This window comes from Garra rufa, unplaced genomic scaffold (genome assembly GCF_049309525.1).
Source record: "Garra rufa unplaced genomic scaffold, GarRuf1.0 hap1_unplaced_002, whole genome shotgun sequence".
NCBI lineage: Eukaryota > Metazoa > Chordata > Actinopteri > Cypriniformes > Cyprinidae > Garra > Garra rufa.
The window spans coordinates 12,255,663-12,277,697 of record NW_027394277.1 but is presented as its reverse complement, the minus strand read 5'-3'; the positions used below and the strand labels follow the sequence as shown (position 1 = coordinate 12,277,697).

General features: G+C 33.7%; 1 protein-coding gene across 4 annotated transcripts in view; it reads left to right on the top strand.

Annotated features, from left to right (window-relative positions):
* The window catches only part of LOC141305430 (protein 4.1-like), a 91,651-nt gene that overhangs the window by 51,382 nt on the left and 18,234 nt on the right, over nucleotides 1-22,035 (top strand). The window contains exons 7-15 of one of the 4 annotated variants that reach the window (XM_073832531.1): nucleotides 267-485; nucleotides 663-750; nucleotides 3,180-3,332; nucleotides 5,145-5,242; nucleotides 5,345-5,520; nucleotides 10,042-10,286; nucleotides 10,676-10,750; nucleotides 12,120-12,158; nucleotides 16,818-16,880. In XM_073832531.1, the coding sequence (XP_073688632.1) occupies nucleotides 267-485; nucleotides 663-750; nucleotides 3,180-3,332; nucleotides 5,145-5,242; nucleotides 5,345-5,520; nucleotides 10,042-10,286; nucleotides 10,676-10,750; nucleotides 12,120-12,158; nucleotides 16,818-16,880 (1,156 nt within the window). The remainder of the gene's footprint in view (nucleotides 1-266; nucleotides 486-662; nucleotides 751-3,179; nucleotides 3,333-5,144; nucleotides 5,243-5,344; nucleotides 5,521-10,041; nucleotides 10,287-10,675; nucleotides 10,751-12,119; nucleotides 12,159-16,817; nucleotides 16,881-22,035) is intronic. The other 3 variants (XM_073832532.1, XM_073832533.1, XM_073832534.1) reach the window with 3 other exon arrangements.

Here is a 22,035-nt window from a genome sequence, read left to right as displayed (position 1 = left end):
GCCAGATTAAATCATTAATAAAATGGAGAGCCTCCTGCTGTTTCCTACCAAGTGAGCATGCAATTCTCTAGCCAGTTTCATTATCACACTCGTAAATTACAAAAGCCCTTTCACCCTGAATAATCGCAGCGGCGCGCTGACGTCACTTTACTGCTGTTGTCATGGTAGCAGTTCTGGACTCTTGTGTTTTACAGTTTGCAACATCTTGTCCTGACTTGATAACTTTGCACATAATGAAAGTAAATGAAGTTATCTGCGCTCTGCAGGTACTACTTGTGTTTGCAGCTGCGGAAGGACATCAAGAACGGTCGTCTGCCCTGCTCTTTCGTGACCCTGGCCCTGCTGGGATCTTACGCCCTGCAGTCTGAGCTGGGAGAGTACGACCCCGAGGTTCACGGCACGGACTATGCCAAGGAGCTCCATCTTATCCCGGGACAGACCAAGGAGCTGGAGGACAAAGTCATGGAGCTTCATCGCACATACAGGTGATCACGACTGCTGCCTTCTGCTGTATATTCTTATCATAAATGGATGTTGTTTGAGATATATATTTTAATGCAAATTAAATAAATATTTAATAGAGGTTAAGGTTAAAATGTAAGCATTTGTGCTGTCCATTTCTTTAGGAAGGTAATGTTATGACTCTGGCTTTATTTATACAGATCTATGAGTCCGGCTCAGGCTGATATGATGTTCCTGGAGAATGCTAAAAAACTGGCCATGTATGGGGTTGATCTTCACCAAGCAAAGGTACAGTAGATCAATAGGAGACAGTTTTCTTCTTTTTTTTTTCAGTCTTTTATGAGGTTTGCAATGTTTGAAATAAAATCCATGACTTTTTTTTTTAATTTAAAGTAAACAATATCAAATATAACTAGAAAATAAATCAATATAAATTTATCAATTTAAAATAAAATGTTTAACACTGGATTTAAAAAAATGTTTAACATTCAAAATAAATAAATAAATAAATAAAAATAAATCAGTTATATGTCAGAATGTGATAAAAACCTATTTATTTATTTTATTTCTTTATTTATTTGCTTGTTGAATGGATAATAATAATAACAATAATATTAATAATAATAAATTAGTTTAATACATTTAAATATATTATATTAAATTCATTTTTATATTGTATTTTTATGAGGTTTGCAATGGTTGCAATAAAATCCATTATTGTGTTATTCTCAAATATTTTCTAATTAATTTTTAAATAAACAATATCAAATATCAATATATGTCAAAATGGGATAAAACCAATTTTATTTATGTATTTCAATGACTTTGGTTGTTCAATGGATAATAATATAAGGTTTTGCCATTATTTTGTTATTTTCTTCTTTTCATTAAAATAAAATAAAAATTAAATTATTTTAACATTAATTAATATCAATATTAATATCAACAAATATTAATATCAATATTAAAAAAAACATGTTTAACAATTAAAGATAAATATATGAATGAGTGAATTAATGAATAAAAAGATTATCAAAATTGAATAAAACTTTATTTATTTGTTTATTTCAATTACTTTGGTTGTTCATTGGATAATAATAATTTTGTTATTTTCCTCTCAAATATAATTTTTTATAATTTATAATTTTTTAAATAATATCAAATATCAATATCAATATTAAATAAATAAATTGTTTAACATTCAAAATAAATATATGAATGCATGAATGAATGAATAAAAAGATTATATATCAAAACGGAATAAAACTTTATTTATTTATTTCAATTACTTTGGTCGTTCATTGGATAATAATAATACTAATAATACTAATAAATGGATTTAATATATTTTAATATATTTTAAATATTAATATTAAATTAGTTTTTATATTATATTTTTTATGAGGTTTGCTATGTTTGCAATAAAATCTATTATTTTGTTATTTTCTTTTAATAAATTTGAAATAAACAATATCCAAAATCAACATCAATATATGTCAAAATGGGATAAAACCAATTTTATTTATTTATTTATTTATTTATTTCAATTACTTTGGTTGTTAATTGTATATTAATAGAAATATTAATATTAATAATACATTAATATATTTTATATGTTAATATTAAATTCGTTTTTATATTGTATTTTTATAAGGTTTGCTATGTTTGAAATAAAATTGTGTTATTTTCTTCTCAAATATTTTTTTAAATAAATTTGAAATAAACGATTTTTAAAATCAATATCAATATTAAATAATTAAATTGTTTAACATTCAAAATAAATATATGACTGAATGAATAAATGAATAAAAGATTATATATTAAAATGGAATAAAACTATTTTTATTTGTTTATTTTAATTACTTTGGTTGTTCATTGGATAATAATAATAATAATAATAATAATAACAACAATAAATATAATATATGTAATACATAATTATTAAATTATTCATTTTTATGTTTATGTTATGTTTTTTTTTAGATTGGCAATGTTTGCAATAAAATCCATTATTTAGTTATTTTCTTCTTTTTTAAAATACATTTTAAATAAACAATATCAAAAATCAATAACAATATTACATAAAATGTTTAATATTTTATTTCTAAAATGTTTAACATTAAAAATGAATGAATGAACAAATAAGTAAATAAATAAATTGGCTAAAACCAAATTTATTTGTTTATTTTTTTTCATTATTTAATTAATAACTTTGATTTGATTGACTGGATGATCATAATAATAATAATAATAATAATAATAATAATAATAATAATAATAATAATAATAATATATTTACATTGCATAAATATTATTAAACATAAGGTCTCCATTTACTGAGGTGTCCCATTTAGACTGTGACTTTTCCCAGCACTGATTAAACCACTGCCTTCATTATGTGAACTCATCAATCTGATCTGTCATAAAACATCCGTCACACTGAAATGTGCTTCATCTCATAGGAGTGCTTGTGATAAAAGCATTGCATGTCCTGTCACTGCTCAGATTTGGTAGCTGAAACCAGGTCAATCTGTTTGCATCAAGCCATGGATTTAAATAAATTATAGCATTCACTTTTTTTAAAAGAGAAGCAAGGACGCCCCCTAGTGGTGGAGCTTTGTGATTGCAAAAGCTTTGTTTGAACACTGGGTTTCAATACCTCAAGTCAATAAAGTCAAAAGATTATATATATTTCTTTACTATTGTCTTTCTGTCAGGATCTGGATGGGGTGGATATAATGCTGGGCGTTTGCTCCAGTGGCCTGATGGTGTATAAGGACAAGCTGAGGATTAATCGATTCCCCTGGCCGAAAGTTCTCAAAGTGTCCTACAAACGCAGCAGTTTCTTCATCAAGATACGGCCGTCTGATGTAAGTATACACACACTTAAAGTCACATTACGTTTTATTTTGTTTTGATGTCACAGGATGTATTTATTTATATATTTTTACTTTTTTCTTTTTTTTAATAAATACATTTTTATAATTATTTTTAATTTTATACTTTAAAAAATATACTTAATTCAATTTATGAAAAGAATGTATTATGTAATGCATTATATTTTATATTTTTACTTACATTGTTTTTATTAAATGCACTGCTGAATGTACAAAAAAGCTTACATGATAAACTAAAATATACATGACAAACACATTCTAGTGAAATGTGTTTGTCATGTATTTAAATATATTTGTAAATATACATTAAACTGAAGAAATTAGAAATGCTGAATTTATTTAGAACATATTACGTTTTATTTTTTTGATGTCAGATTTTTAAATTTATTTTTTAATATATTTTAAATAATTACTTTAAAAAATGGTTTTAATTTTATACTTCTATTCTATAATTATAATTTTTAATGTTTAATATAATTATTTTTCAATTATTTTTTATGTTTAAAAATAAATAAATTATAAAGAATTTATAATACATAATTACAATAATATTAAATATAAAAACGTAAACAAACTTAACATAAAAAAAATATTTTTACATTTACTTATTTTTTAAATAATTGTATCATTTATTATAGTTTCAGTTTTAACCATTGTTTCATAATATTATCCAGATATTGATGTCTAAAATGTAAAATAAACAATGATTTTTTTTATTTATTTATAGTTAATTAATAATAAATAATAAATAATTTCTTTTCAATAAAATTAAATATGAAAATGTAAACAAACTTAAAAATACATAAAAAACTATTTTACAATTCCTTAATTTTTAAAAATATTTGTATTTATTATAGTTTCGGTTTTAACCATTGTTTCATAATATTATCCAGATATTGATGTCTAAAATGTCAAATAAATTATGATTTTTTTATAATTAATTAATAATAAATAATAACTAATTTATTTTAAATAAATTTAAATATGAAAATGTAAACAAACATTTTACAGTTCCTTAATTATTATTTTATTATTATTATTTATTATAGTTTCAGTCTTAACCATTGTTTCAAAGTATTATCCAGATATTGATGTCTAAAGTGTAAAATAAATTTATTTTTTATTATTAATTAATAATAAATAATTTATTTAAAAATTAAAAATGTGAACAAAGTTTACATTAAAGAAAACCTTTTTACATTTCTTTAATTAAAAAAAAAATAATTGTATTATTTATTATAGTTTCAGTTTTAACCTTTGTTTTATAATATTATCCAGATATTGATTTCTAAACTGTGAAACAAATTATGATTTTTAATTTATAGTTAATTAATAATATATAATAACTCATTTCTTTTAAATAATTAAATATGAAAATGTAAACAAACATTTTTTTTAAAAAACAACAACTTTACAGTGCCTTCATTTTTTTTTGCTTGTTTTTATTTTTTATTATAGTTTCAGTTTTAACCATTGTTTCATAGTATTATCCAGATATTGATGATTTTATTTTATTTTACCATCAGATTCTTGATACAGCATACATAAAACATTTTTGTGCTTTTTATTTATAATTAATTACATTCTCCATTTTTTTCACTCAGTACAATTAAGTGGAAATTAAAATCTTAAGATTAAACACTACATCTTTTATAATCTTCATGTGGCACACATACACTCACATATTTTTTGTTAGTTTCAAAATGGTATTTCGTAATATTTTTTCTGTTTATAAGAATCACCCATATGCGTCAGAGTCAGTTTTTGTTGTACCATATGTTTTAGCTGGAACATTACGAAAGCGCCATTGGCTTTAAACTGCCCAACTACAAGGCTGCCAAGAAACTGTGGAAAGTATGTGTGGAGCATCACACGTTCTTCAGGTATGAATATGAACAATACATCACAGCATGTGTTGACATCTTTAGTTTAATTAGAATTCAATCGGTATGAATTTACAAGTCTCCCGTCATTGTGGGTCTCAGGTTGACGTCCACAGAGGCGGCCACCACTCCCAGGAAGTTCCTGGCTCTGGGATCAAAGTTTCGCTACAGCGGCCGAACTCAAGCCCAGACCCGTCAGGCCAGCTCCATGATTGATCGACCAGCACCACATTTCCAGCGCTCTGCCAGTAAGAGGGCGTCCCGCAGCTTAGATGGAGGTGTGTTTGTCTCACTTTATCTCTCTTGTTTTGACTTTTCCTTTAAGGTGTTTTCACACTTGAGTCCTCTTTAAAAGAACCGAACCCAGACCCCTTTAAGTAGACCAAGTGAAAAAGGACCCAGTTTTTTTTTTATGTTCACACTGTCGCTGTTCCCGAAAGAGAACTCGGATCCTTTTTTTGGTCCACTTAAGCAATGGTGTCTCAGGCCTCTTTGTGTTCACACTTGCTTTTTGGATCTAGTCCAGTTCAGTGTTGATGGATGACATTATGGCCTGCAGAATTGGAATTGTTTATCTTTTGCACAAAAATATACGTTTTGTACACTTTTGTAATATTTAGTTTGAATTGTTTTCCTTGATTATGTAATCATGTTTATTTTATAGCACACAGGGTTTCTGCAGGATTTTTAAGCTCAAATTTAGGACTTTTTAAGACTTGCACAGATCAAATGAATGTCGTATGAGTGGGGAAGGACAATGTTTATGGTAACATATCATACTGTAAAATTACTGTAAAAAGCATGATTTACAGTTCAGATAGGTCTACGTTTTTTTTTTTTTTTTTTTAAATAGAAAAATAAACCATTAATAAAACCAATAATACAATTTTTAAGAGAAGAGTCAAAAGTTCAAATGTTCAGTTATTATATTTATGTTTTAATGGTTGGTTTAATATCAATTATTATATTGAACCAGAATAAGGGCTGATTAAAAATGCAAATTAATTCTCTTTTTTCATAAATATAATGCAGCACCTGACTTCGAAATGTGCAGCACTCGTAGTTTTCCAATGAAATAATTTTTAATTTTTATAATCTCATTAGCTATATGGCTAATTTTGTCTTTCTGTCCTCATTTTTCTTTTTATAGCTTTAAATTTGATACAATTAAATTTAAGACTATTTAAGGACATTTAAAATGGCATTGATGACATAATAATAATTGGACAAATATGATAAAAGAAAACATTTTCAGGTACATTATAGGTATCCTTAAAAGCAGCATTTAAGTAAGAAATCGTATAAATAACAGATTCTACTGATTCTATTAGGCTGCTTTACTAGAACTAAAGTAATGCACAGATGTTGATACACATGATATGTCTCTTCCAGATGTTTATGTTCGATTGAGACAAAACCAACGGTGTGTATGTGAACCATAGGTGTTTTTTGAGCAAATCATTTGTAGAGATTTGCCAGAAGAAGCAGTCATTGTTATGAACACCTGATTTGTCTGGAAACATCTGATGACCAAACTACATCGAAATTCGCGAAAGGAAAAATCAAGTGAGCCCAGGCTGATTTGTGTTCACAATGCACGTTTTGAGCGAACCGTACCTATAGCAGAAAGCGAACCACCTTCCGAGATGGTTGATCTCGGTACTGAGGGGTCTGAGATCATTTGGAGTAGTCGCATATAGGCCAAAAATCACACTAACCGCACTCAGTCCCCTGAAAAGGACCAAATGTGAAAACACCCTTAGTCTTTCTGATTGCCTATGGATACAGCTGGTTAGATTAAAAACAGTGACAGATGATTGGCTCTCTTCGTTGGATTCCGGCCAATCACTGCCAGTCACCTCGGGGAGTTCGATCACAAGTCTGACACTTGCTTTTACTCTGTTTGGGATCTCATTTGTTCTTTCAATCTCCGTTTCTCGGCCTCTCTCCAGTTCTCTAATGCACTTCCCATGGGGAGGTTCAGACCCTTTATGTAAGTTGTGCTGCAAGCATCTGTTTTTGTTTGAGTCATTTGTCTCTGCTAGCTGTGCGCTGAAGGACAGATAGACTCAGCATTCAGTGTTCACTCTCTCGGTGTTCACAGCGGACAAACTCACTAACAACTTGATGCTGGACAGCTTTCTCAGCCTCAAGCGTGGGCTTTGACCCCTGCTGGCCATTTTGGGACAGAAATGTTAAGTCATGTTGACTAGTGTATTTTTGAAGTGTGTATGTGACTCAAACTGTGTGTCAGGTCCATTTTACACTCATGCTGCTCTATAGGATGCTTTCATTTTGGCTGAATTCCAAAACAGCATGTCATACTTCATGGACAGTGTTTCATTCCAACCAATATATACATTATTTGCAGTTTAAACATGCTAAAATCAAATCTATTAGAATCAGCTAATCTGTCTCTTGAGGTTGCATTTCAGCCTGTGCGGACAGTGACAGCTCACTAGAGTTTGGAACAGAGCCATAGAGTCTCTGAGGTAAAGTGGAGGTGATTTCTTGTGGTATAAATAAACTGTGCATGCTTTAGGCAGTGCAGGTGAACTCACTGCGGGAGAGAAATCACAGCAGGGGTGCGATGCAGAAAAACAACCCTGGTTAACCCACTGATAATTTAACCATTCAGCCCTCAGGTAGTACATGGACACAGATTTAATTACTTTCTGTAGACTGTAGGCTATTTACATAAAAACTCCATGAATCTTACATAGTCTGTTGACGGAATCAACACATGACCCTCTCTGAAATGCTTGTAAATGAAAAAGCAAGAGAGATTGCTGTTTTGATCAGCTGTTTGACTGACAAGTTGTTTCCTGAGACTTTTAAATGAAGGTAAGTTTGGTGTTGGTAATTCTTGTGGATCACAACTCCTAGAATGCACCTGTGAAGATTTAGAAGTTCACGCAGAGTGAGATTTGGAGTTCCTGAAGTTGTCTTTTGTGTTTGTTGGAGTTAGCTTTGATTGGCAGGTCAGTTTTAGCCCAGAGCATCTCCCCCAGTTCAAAAGGAGCTTGATCAGTTCAAAAGGCATGAAAGTCTTAGAGCCAAAACTAAGAAATATATACCTGGGAAAAAGCAGTGCAGGTTGATTGCTTTGTGCTTCTGGGCTGCACTTTTTGTGAAACCCATCTGACCAGAGGTAGAGCTTTATGCCTCCAGCTTGATCTTCTTTCCTAAACATTCGACTCTTATAAAAAACAACAGCATCTTTTACTGTGTTGACATGATCCTGAAGATACTTTCACATTTTGAGATGACATTTTTTTAAACTTGTGAAAAAAGAAGTGTACTTAATTGTATTGAATTCAAATATTCAAATCTTAAAATCTCACCAAAGTGAGCACACCCCTCACATTTCACCAACCATTTTAGTATATTTTCTCAAGGGACAATCGTATAGAAATCAAACTTGGATATATTGTAGAGTAGTCAATGTGCAGCTTGTATAGCAGTATATACTGTCCCCTGAAAATAACTCAACATACAGCCATTATTGTCAAAATAGCTGGCAACAAAAGTAAGTACACCCTAAGTGAACTTGTCCAAAGTGTCAATATTTTGTGTTTGTTATCTGGCACTGCCTTAATCATCCTGGGCATGGAATTGACCAGAGCTGCACAGGTTGTTGCTGGGATCCTCTTCCTCTCCTCACAGAGCTGCTGGACATTAGACACATGGTGCTTCTCCTCCTTATGCTTGAGGATGCTCCACAGGTGTTTAATAGGGTTCAGGTCTGGAGACATACTTGGCCACCCCTTCAGCTTCACCTTCAGCTTCCTCAGCAAGGCACTTGTCATCTTGGTGGTGTGTTTGGGATTGTTATCATGTTGAAAAACTGCTGTTGGCCTAGTTTCTGGAAGGAAGGCATCATGTTCTGCTTCAGAATGTACAGTACATAATGGAATCCATGTTTCCCCCAATGAACTGCAGCTCCCCAGAACCAGCAGCACTCATGCAGCCCCAGACCATAATGTTACCACCACCATGCTTGACTGTAGGCAAGACACAATTTTCTTGGTACTCCTCACCAGGGCATCACCACACATACTGGACACCATCTGAGCCAAACAAGTTTATCTTATAGTCTCATCAGACCACAGGACATGGTTCCAGTAATTCATGCTCTTGGACAGGTTGTCTTCAGCAAACCGTTTGCAGGCTTTTTTATGAGGCAGCTTCAGATGATGCTTCCTGTACCTGACCACTGTAGTGTAACTCGGTTTCAGGGTGTTACTGAACCTCTAATAGCCTTGGCCATCTTTGTGAAGAGCAACAACTCTAATTCTCAAATCCTCAGAGAGTTCTTTGCCATGAGATGCCATGTTGAACATCCAGTGGTCAGTATGAGAGAATTGTACTTAAAGCAGCTAATTTTTAACTGCTGTAATACAAGATACACAACTTTGTATGGTCCTGTCAAGCAGACAAAAACATAAACATGATGAACAGGACATGTGGCTTTGCATGGTTAAACAACATACTGCTGTTATCACTTAGGGTGTACTCACTTTTGTTGCCAGCGGTTTTGACAATAATGACTGTATGTTAAGTTATTTTCAAAGGACAGTAAATCTATACTGCTTTACAAGCTGCACATTGACTACTCTAAAATTTATCCAAGTTTCATTTCTATAGTATTGTCCCTTGAGAAGATATACTAAAATGGTTGCTAAAATGTGAGGGGTGTACTCACTTTTGTTACATACTGTATATTAATGTGAATATTTATTTTTAGTCCATCTTCACCTTTTTATTTATTTTCTTTCCCATACATCTTTCTCTGACAGCTATGGTCTCGACCCCGGATAAGAACGCCCGTCCCGTCAGCGCTCCCATCATGTCTCCCATCTCCCCAGGCGACATGGCTCCTTCCCCAGTAGCATCTGCCGCCCGCACTGACCGTAAAGAGATGTCCACACCCACGGGCCGGCCACGCTCCACTGAGAGGAAGAGTGAGGTGAAGGCAGAGGCCCATGTGACAGATGGCTCCAAAACACACAGCACCAAAGCAGAGGGCACATCTGAAGTCAAGGTATGACACACACACAAATATGCTAAATAACACTCTAACATACACTATGGCTTTTCAATGTGAAAATGTTTTAAATCTTAATTTATCCTATTTATACAATTATATTTTGTGTTAGTCTACTTTTTCCCTGTTTTATGTGTTAGTACAACTGAAAGCCGTGGAAGACATTTTTATAATCCTGCAGCACTGACATTTGAAGTGTTAGACTAATTGATCACACAGCAATAAATTAAAAAGCCTTAAGGTCTATTCTCACCAAAATCGACACAAACCAGTAAAAATTAGCAACAAAAAGCATATTTACTTGTGACCACAAATGCAAGACAGCCATGAAATTTAAGTCTGTGTGAGACAGCAGGAGTATGTGTACTCTCTCTGTGCTGCTGCAGACGGTAGCCCGGCGAGAGCGGCGGCACCGTGATGCCCCGGTGGTGACGGCCACCAATGGGGAGAGAAAGAGCCAGGTTTGTGCTCATGATTTCAGCCAATCACATAAGAGCATGTACGACAGTGGTTTACTCTAGTGGCCAGCTTCATTAAGACTGATAGTATATGCAAATAGTTTTAAACAATTGGTCCTTCACTTTTGATTGCTCATTTTTTTTTCTAAAATGTTCCACGAATACAATTTTATATATGTGTGTCCCACAACTACGATGTTATAAGTTATTTACATTAATGTTCCAATGGAACGGATGCTGCACATACAATAAGATTACCAATTTATTGTTTTTGAAGGAAGTCTCTTATGCTCACCAAGGTTGCATTTATTTAAACAGAAATACAGTAAAACTGTAAAATACTGTAATAAAATAATGTATTTTCAAATATAATTTATTTCTGATGTAAAGCTGAATTTTCAGCATCATTACAGCAGTCTTTAGTGTCACATGATCCTTCAGAAATCATTGTAATATGCTGATTTGCTGCTCAAAATATGTTTTTTATTATTATTATCAATGTTAAAAACAGTTGTGCTGCTTTTTGGTGTAAAATGTGGAATTAGAAAATCAGAAGTTATTACAAGCACTAAATGGTTTAAATTGGGTCTTAAGTAAATACATTAATAATTATATACATTTTCAAATGTAGCATGATGCTAATTTTACTTCTATTTATATTTTAAAATGTTTTCTCATAAGCATTATCGATAGTTTGTTTGTTTGTTGTCGCGTAGAACCAAACTTTATTTATCTTAAGTTAATGCTGTATATTTAGCAGTGGACGATGTTAAATCCATATACAAGATACATTTCTGAGGCAAAATGCATTGTTGGTCAACAATGGATCATGTGATACTGAAGACTGGAGTAATGATCCTGAATCTGAATTTTAATTATTACTGGCTGCTGAAAATTCAGCTTTGCCATCTCAGGAATAAGTGAAACTTGAAAATATGCTGAAACAAAGAGTTTGTAATAATATTTCCTAACATTAAGTGTTTTTTTTTTTTTATCAAATAAATGCAGCCTTGGTGAGCATAAAAGATCTGTACCTTAAATGCAATGCGAGTCACTTTGGTTAAAAGTCTCTGTCAAATGCATGAAAGTAAAACGTAAAAATGATGTGTTGAAATATTCAGTAATGTTAAGGTGGGGCTTAGCGAAGGATCAATTGCAAAAGCAGTAATATGACTTTCAATAACAGATCATCAGCAGATATTTGTGTTAAACTACATATTAGTGCATGCTGACGATATAACATACTATTAGACGTAGATGAACAGCTGTGAAGAAATCACAACCATCTTGTTTTTTTTTCACCGGTAAGCAAAGTAGATTGTTTCATAAACACTTACATGCTCTCTTCCTTCCCCTTCTGGGGTCTGAACAGTCGCCACGGGCGGACACAGAGATGGTGCGCATGAGGAAGGTCAGAGCTCGTTTCGTATGGATATCGCAGCATGAGGACGATGCCATTGTACTCATCATCTCCTCACTGCCCATGTTTTACAACAAAAAAAGATCATTATTGTTTTCCCATCTGCTTTGGCTGTATCTTGCTTGCACTTGTATGAATTTGTCTGTACCAGACAGCACTGTAGCTGTCAGATACGTACTGTACCTATTCGGTCAGCGACAGTGAGTCAGTACAAACTGAGGTTTAAAGAATGAGGAAAGGGTTCATTATGAGTCAAGTACAAATGAACTTTTGCATTGTCCTTGTGGCATTTACTCTAGCATGCAATGTCTGTTGTCATGCTCTGTCTACATAGACAAAATTGTTTTTAAGAGAGCCAAAGTGTGTTCTCATACTGCAAACCTGAGTTACTCCAACTTTAAAATATTAACTGAGATAAATAATAGCTGAAAGAAACACCTTTTGAATTGGACTTTTAATTCATAAACATTTAAAGAAGCAATTTTAAGGGGAGACACTGCAGGCACCTGTCAAGTTTGAGATTTTGGGCTTTTTGTTTTTTCATAAAGTGTTTTTTTTTTTTCAGACTAGCGGAAAGAAAACATCCAAAAGACACCGTTAAGTGTTTCTTTTATAGCACTTTATCTATTTGTGTCAATAGATATCAATTACAATACATACTTTTAAAGGCCGTTTTCTCCTACACAGAGCCATAAATCTCCACTTCAGTAACACTTACACACACCAAACTTTACATTTTTATTCTTGTCTATATCCTGGTTTTTACAGAGGGATTTGTTCATATATAATTTGCTTGATTTTATAAAATTTATTCCCCAAAAAACGGAAAAAATGGAAATATTCAGTGACAAAATGAGATAACCAAAATTTTACTCTAAAAAATTTAAACAAGAATTTTGAAACTGACTTCATCCAGTGTTTATATTTTAGTACTAGAAATGTATGCAAATAAGCGCATATTTCATTAAATAATGCCTTGTTTGCATATCAAAACCTAACATTTTAGAAAACTTGTAATGCAAGAAATGTTTGCACTTATCAATGTAATCAATCAACTGAGTAAGTAAGGTGATAACTATTTTTTTTTTTTCTTTCCCATATTCACCTGCAGTGTCTTGCTTTAAGCATATTTAAGGATTGTTCACAGCAGCTTAGAATCTCTCAGAAGAACTTGAGAACAAAATGAATGAGATGTTAGCACTTTAAATACGCTACCAGTCAAGGTTTGGACATACCTGTTTTCCTGAAAAACACACATCCTGAATGATTCCAGCAGTATATGCTGAAAAGAGGAAAGGGCCAGGAACCGAACCCTGAGGCACACCGGTGGTTAGTTGATACTCATGATCCCCTGAAGAGTCTACCCGTAAAGTAGGACTTCGGAGCCTCTCTCCACTTGTTTGTGATGCCCAAGTTGGAAACTTTAAAAAAGATACAGCATCAAAGGCTGCATACAAGTCCAGCAAAATGAGGACTGATTATGTCCTATCCAACCACAAATGCTCCAGTCAAGGCTGTATCTGTTGAATATCCACTTTGTAATCAAGTTGTATCTGTTGAATATCCACTTTGTAATCAAGTCAGTCAAATCAGATCTTCACTGACTGCCGTCCAGCAGCTTCTTCTGTGAGAAGAAAGAAGAAAACATCTTGCTCAACTATTTTGCAGTGAATTGGAAAATGTTGAAAATTGGCTTGAATGTGTTGGGAAAAGTGCCAGTGCGTAGTGATGCATTTATGATGGATGTGAGTATGGGTTAAAGTGTAGGAGAGATGCCGTGTAAAAGATGGGAGGGAAATGGATCAATGCGGTAGGTGGTTGGACGGTTAGAAAGGAGAACTTTAGAGACCTCTGTAAGAGGAGATTTGAGATTTGCATGCGAGTCGTGGGTGTTTGTTAGTTTGTTGTGTTGAGAATTGGCTGCTGCTGTTTGTTACTGCATCTGTGAAAAATTGGCAAAGTTGTCAGCCAGGGAGGATGTAGGAGGGAAGAGGTGAATGCCTCCTCAGTTTGCTAGTGTCTGAAGTATTGTTGATCCTGCACACGCAGTGTGTCATTCTCAAAACCGGTTAAAATAACTTTCAAACAGGCCTAGATTGTATATGATTGGCTACTTTTTTATATGGAAACATATATTAGATAAAGCTATAACACACAATACACTCCATGTGTCTGAGGTAGCCATCACTTAGAAAAAGCTGTCTAAGACCACTAGGAATAGAGTTGAGATCAAAACATCCACCTTGCAGAATCTGCAAATTGTTCAATTAAAAGGGATCAATTAAAATGCATGTTATTTTTTATCTAGTACTGACCTGAATGAGATATTTCCCATAAAAGACATTTACATATAGTCCACGGAAGAAAGTAATAGTTGAATTTATAAAAATTACTCAGTTTAAAAGTTTACATACACCTTAATTCTTAATACTGTTTTGTTACCTGAACGATCCACAACTGTTTTTTTTAGTGATAGTTGTTCATGAGTCCCTTATTTGTCCTGAACAGTTAAACTACCTGCTGTTTTTCAGAAAAAATCCTTCAGGTCCCACAAACTCTTTGGTTTTTCAGCATTTTTGTGTATTTGAACCCTTTCCAACAATGACTGTATGATTTTGAGATCCATCTTTTCACATTGAGGACAACGGAGGGACTCAGTTATGTAGTAATGTATCGTTTGAATTTTATTGATTCTGATTCTGGTTCCGATTTTGCTTATCGATTACGATTCTTAAAAAATTCCTAATTCCGATTCCAATAAAATAAAATAGAAAAATCCATTGAAAAGAAATTATAAGTTTAAAAAACACTGCATAGTTTTCTTTTTATAAATAAAATATTGATTAAATTTACAAAAGATATTCAGTCAGTTAATGATTTTCTTCTGTTCTTTTATTAACATTAATGACAGGTGGCACGTTAGACGGCTGTCTCTTTAACACCGAACACAGATCTAAAAATACCGTTTACACCCCCGAGTCTTAATGCATTGTTTTTCCTTCTGAAGCATCTATGAGCATTTGAACCTTCTGTAATAGTTGCATATGAGTCTCTCAGTTGTCCTCAGTGTGAAAAGATGGATCTCAAAATCATATAGCCATTGTTGGAAAGGGTTCAAATGCACAAAAATGCTAAAAAACCAAATAATTTTTGGGATCTGAAGAACAGCAGGCAGTTTAACTGTTCAGGACAAACAAGGGACTCATGAACAACTATCACTAAACAAAAAAAAATAAAAAAAAACACAGCTGTGGATCATTCAGTTAATAACACAGTATTACGAATCAAGTGTATGTAAACTTTTGAACAGGGTCATTTTTATAAATTCAACTATTAGTTTGTTATTTAATTGAATTAACTAAAATTTACGTGTCTTATCGAATACCCGGTTATTGGAAATTTGGAACTGGTTCTAAAATGGAACCGGTTCTTGATACCCAACCCTACTCATATGCAACTATTACAGAAGGTTCAAAAGCTCATTGATGTTTTAGAAACACGATGCATTAAGAGTCAGGGGTGTAAACTTTTTTAATTTGAAGATCAGGGTAAATTTACTTACATGTAAATTTACTTGCATGTTTTCTTCTGGAAAACATGCAAGTATCTTCTGTAGCTTTTGAAGGGTAGTACTAAATGTACTAAAAAAAAGTACACATTTTCATTCTGTTCAAAAGTTTACACCCCCGGGTCTCAATGCATCATTTATTTTTCTGAAGCATCAGTGAGCGTTTGTACTTCTGTAATAATTGCATATGAGTCTCTCAGTTGTCCACAGTGTGAAATGATGGATCTCAAAATCATATAGTCATTGTTGGAAATGGTTCAAATACACAAAAATGCTGAAAAACCAAATAATTTGTGGGACCTGAAGAACAGAGGGCAGTTTAACTGTTCAGGACAAACAAGGGACTCATGAACAACTAAACCAAAAACAAACAAAAAAATAACTAAACCAAAAACACAGCTGTGGATCATTCAGGTAACAACACAGTATTAAAAATCAAGGGTATGTAAACTTTTGAACAGGGTCATTTTTATAAATTCAACTATTATTTTCTCTTGTGGTCTATATGTAAATGTCTTTTATGTGAAATATCTTATTAAGGGTCAGTACTAAATAAAAAATAACATGCATTATGTATGATCCCTCTTATTTCGGTAAAATAATTACGATTTTGCAGATTGTAAACTTTTGACCTCAACTGTAAATATTCAGCCATGTATGTCCAAACCTTTGACCTTTCAGTTTTACATACTGCAGATAATCACAAAAGTCACCAATATACAGCTTACAACAAGACAAGATTCATACCGAGCCAGCGTTGCTCAGGATGGTCAGGATGCTGTTTTGATAACAGCAGAATCTTGCACAGCAAATACACAGAGTTTCATGAATTTTGGCTTTATTTTAAACTGATATCTCATTATACTTTCATAACTTTACCCATTGCACAATTATCCCTGACCTCTGTCCTCTCCCCTCTGTTTAGCTGCGGCTGCTGTGGTTCGTCCATATTTGATTTGTCTCCATTCTTCCACGTCCCCACACAACTGCAGATCAAACTTTAAAAATTACCCAAGAATCATTTCACGACTTTCTCCACGTTCAAACACTGCCAACTCTATTTTTTTCCCTGTTCTTCACAGAAAAGAGCTAAGAAAATTGAGGGTGAAACTATTTATATCAGACATAGCAATTTAATGTTGGAGGTTTGTATGGAAACTCTGGAAATGTCTTGTTTTTTGCCGCTGCATGTCTCACTGCATGAGATTCTGTTTCATCTTGTTTCTTTCTTCATTCTTCTCACCGCACGCTCTCTTTTGTGTTTTCTTTTGTTTTGTTTCATAGCTTAACCCTAAAGGCTTGGCATGCACTATTTACCTCACTAACTGTAATGCAAGTATTTGCTTCTATTTATTCTCTGTTTGCTTAGCTTTTATTAAATATATGATTGGGAATTTAGTTTTTCTGTTATATTAAATGTTTTTTTTTTTTTTTTTGTATTCAAAAATGAGCCGATCCAAACTTAGCCAGTAGTTGGATCACATAAGATGCCTTTTACAGCATGTTAGGCTCTTAGCATGAATGCCTCTTATTTAATTTTAACAGTAGACTCCATGCCTGCTCGGTTCAAGCTTTTCTAAAGCTATCTAATGGGCTTTTCACACTTGAAATGAATAACCCATTTATAACCCTGAGTTATGTTGTTTTCTGTTTACATCGTTCATACTTTACCTTGGATTGTTAAATTAATCCGGGGTAGTCAGATTTCATACTAGAATTAGTCTTCTGCTTTGGCCTACAATTTGATGTCTAAACAGATCAATACTATTGATTGGTTACAATTGGTTTTTAATTGCTAAACTAATTGCAGTAACACTGTTTCACATTGTTTGGCACCCCAAATTGGGGTTAGCACTACAAAAAAAAAACTAAACCAGGATTTTATAACTCAGGGTTAAAGTGGCCTTTAGTCATTTTTAGGTTGAAAATGACATTTACCCAGCATTAGACATACTGTGACAAGCCCATAAACCACTGAAGTCTGCTGTTTAGCCAAATATATTATCATTGGCTGTACATTTAGCTTGCCAATGCATGCTTTTGTTGTTTTATTTGTTATCAGATCACTTGATTATAATATTACTGATTTGTAGTGCTACATAGTCTTTACAGCCTGTCCCAGTCATATATTTACATAGTTACTACAAAGGCTGTTTCCACTGTTCTGATGAGTCTTATAATGAGTCTGAAAACCAGATATATTCTGTGACATTAACCCCTTCATCCACTCATCCACCTCTTCTCTGTGACCTTTGTATCTAACCAAACCTCATATACAACACTGTGCCTCCATCAGATACACTATCATTATATTAAGTGTTTAAGATTGCTGTTGGTGCTGTTTCGCATTCTGCTTTGTTTCATAAATCAACAGGCATGGGTCAAATATCTATTATATGCTGCACTGACAGCCTATGATTCATTTAGTTCACTATTTTCACATTACTATAGACCAGTTTGTGAAACAGTATGTGATTTGACCCATGTCTGAACCCAAGCTGTGAATGGTTAATCTAATGTTAAAACTGTTGAAGTTCTCACATGATTACCACCTCATCGATCTCCTCCTAATAACAAATTAGAATTTAGAAGAGTTTAATTAATGATTCTATTGATTTAGAAATGGTCTTTTACAAACCACAGTGAGCTGCCTGCTGTATTAGGCTTTTAAAGGATTAGTTTACTCCAGAATTAAAATTTCCTGATAATTTACTCAGCCCCATGTCATCCAAGATGTTCATGTCTTTCTTTATTCAGTTGAAAAAAAATTTAAGGTTTTTGAGGGAAACATTCCAGGACCTTTCTCCATATAGTGGACTTCATTGGGAGCCAATGGGTTGAAGGTCCAAATTGCAATTTCAATGCAGCTTCAAAGACCTCGACACAATCCCAGCCGAGGAATAAGAGTTCATTTGTGGTCCGTTTTTAACCACAAATGCTTGTCTTGAACTAGCTTGACTTTACACACTACATAGTGGCGTTGTAAAAGTCACACGTGACATAGGGCGGAAGTGCCGACCCAGTGTTTACCAAGTAAACGCGTAAAGAAAGTTTTAAAAAAAAGTAACGTTTTAATAATTTATTGATCAACTAGTGCTTTCTTTGTTTTTTCGGCTTAAAAGATAAATTCGGCGACACTGACTGTATGCATGTTTGATATGGATTACATAATCTGAGAATATCTGTTTTCTATTTGAAAGTAGACATTTTGCTCTCTATAGATATTTTTTCTATGTCTGCACAGAGTTGCGAAGTTTCGCGCTCAAGTTCACAGAGACCGAGATGGCAGAGCGCGCATCTTGTTTGCTTCATTATTTTACAAAAGCATGTTTCGTTGTTATTCTGAGAACACACAAACAAACATAGAGGCTTTACAGATTCGAAAGATGTATTACTTTTATCTGCATGACCAAAAATGACGGAGTATTTTAAGAGCAAGTGACCGCATCGGCGCCTCCATCCTGCCCTCCAAAGGCAAAGTGCAGTAACTACGCCAACACTGAAACTGAGAAAAATGCCTTTAAACATTTTTCGCCAGCTAGTCAAACATGTTGACACTCTCGTTTCTATGACAAAACTGAACCAGGAGACTTTGCCACAAGACAAAACCGTTGTCACAAAGTCTTAAGCCTTAACTCAATTTTGACCAAATATGTAGTTACTGCGCTTTGCCTTTGGAGGGCAGCATCTGTCATGCAGTGAGCGTGATACTGTTTAGCTTCCACACTCTGCACAGTCTGTCACAGATTGCATGACTTTGTTTTCCCCCTGCAACTAAGTGACTAATTAAATCCCCAGCTTATTATTCCTCAGCTGGGATAGTGTAGAGAACCTTTGAAGCTGCATTGAAACTGCATTTTGGGCCTTAAACCCGTTGATCCCCATTTAAGTCCACTATATGGAGAAAAATCCTTGAATGTTTTCCTCAAAAACCTTTATTTCTTTTCGACCTAAGAAAAAAAGACATGAACATCTTGAATGAGACGGGGGTAAGTAATCATTGCTAAGAACTTAATTTGGACAACTTTAAAGGCAGTTTTCTCAGTATTTAGATTTTTTTGCACCCTCAGATTCCAGATTTTCAAATAGTTGTATCTCAAACAAATATTTTCCTATCCTAACAAACCATACATCAATGGAAAGCGTATTCGTTTGGCTTTCAGACGATGTATAAATCTCAATTTCGAAAAATTGACACTTATGACTGGTTTTGTGGTCCAGGGTCACATATATTTTTATCCCTTTGGAAAGAAAAGCCACAGACACTTTTCAAAGATGGCAAACTTTCTGGTGTGCATGTGTTCAGAAGAAGACTTTGAGTTGGGCACATTATGTTCTCTGTCTGTTTTTAACTGAGCCAACCAGCCCAACTACATGGATAACAATGTCATTCCAACATGGTGGCTGGTTAGCCAGATGGCTAGGTAGAAATTTGAAAAACATTTGGAAAACAAGCTGGTTTTCTACTAAATTTATCCAAAAACATGTTTCATTTCCACTTTAAAATTCTAGCTGGGCAGCTCACCCGAGTTTGGAACAGAACCCTAGTGTCTTTTTAACTTCACCACAATGCTTTTGATTTGCTATCAGTTTGCCACATAGTAGTTTCAAACTACTAACCTGCAATCTTAAATGACACAGCTATGTAAAAGTTTCTTTAAAAGGATCAGACCAAAATTTAAGGAGACAGACAAACATCTTGGCTTTGTTTATTTATAAGTGCCAGCGGTCTATCTGAAGTCTGATGTAGATGATGAGCACTGGTTACTCATGAGAGTGTTTCATTCCTGCAGATGTTCTGTTGGGCACCAAGGCACAGATCTGTTTCATTTCCAAAGTCTGTAGTACTGTGAATAAAGATCAGCTGATATTTTAGACAGTCTCTCTCTCTCAAACTCGTTAATCACAATCTGTCTGTGCACACATGGATCATTTGTTTTGGGCAATCACAAAGCCTCCTTTCTGAATGAATATTCATCGCCTCATAGTGTCTGAGCATGGCTGATTAACCAATGCCACTGAGCGGAGATTATGAGAGACAAATCAGGCTGCAGGTGATAAGAAAAAGAAGGAAAATGAAGTTAGAAGACAGTGAAAGTGGAAAAGAGAGACCTGTGTCTTGGTGGCCAATGGGTCTTTGATTAAAAACATGTGTGACTAGGGATGGGGATCATGAGAAATGTAATGATTTTGGTTCCTTAATGATTCTGTTAACGATTCCATTAGTTCAAACCTATTATAAAACCATGAGTTCAAGAGTGATTTGAGAGTTTTCTGGCTGAGTCATTCACACCTACTCTTGTTACACTGTACTTGATGTATTTGATGGTACATGAAATCAGCGAGAACAACACAATAACTCATAAAAATTAACTTTATTGCCATCTGTGATGAAGAACCTATGGAATCTTTCAATTGATTGTTTAAAAAATGGTTCTTTTAAAGGAGTAGTTCACCTTCAGAACAAAAATTTACAGATAATGTACTCACCCCCTTTTCATCCAAGATGTTCATGTCTTTCTTTCTTCAGTTGTAAGGAAATTATGTTTTTTGAGTAAAACATTTCAGGATTTCTCTCCATATAATGGCTTTTTATGGTGCCCCCGAGTTTGAACTTCAGAAATGCAGCTTCAAAGGGCCCGAAACGATCACAGCCAAGGAAACAAGGGTTTTATCTAGCGAAACGATTGGTTATTTTCTAAAAACATTCACAATTTATATACTTTTTAATCTCAAATGCTTGTCTTGTCTAGCTCGGCAAGACAAGTGTTTGAGATGAAAAAGTATATGCGTTGTAAATGTTTTTAGAAAATAATCAATCGTTTCGCAAGATAAGACCCTTCTTCCTCTGCTGGGATCATTTAGAGCCCTTTGAAGCTGCATTTAAACTGCATTTTAGAAGTTCAAACTCAGGGTCACCATAGAAGTTCATTATATGGAGAGAAATCCTGAAGTGTTTTCCTCAAAAAACACCATTTCTTTACGACTGAAGAAAGAAAGACATGAACGTCTTGGATGACAAGGGGGTGAATACATTATCTGTAAATTCTTGTTTTGAAAGTGAATTACTCCTTTAAGAACCATGTACTAAAAGGTTCTTGGAGGAACCCAAATTGTTTCTTCTATGGAATCACTGCGAAAACCCTCTTTTGGAGACTTTATTTTTAAGAGTGTAGCTTATTCTTATTAACCAACTCTGGATGGAATCTATTGACATTCAAGAATTGTTAATGGAACCAAACATCTTGAAATTACACAGTAACTATACTTGATTCCCAACCTAGATGTGACACCCCTGAG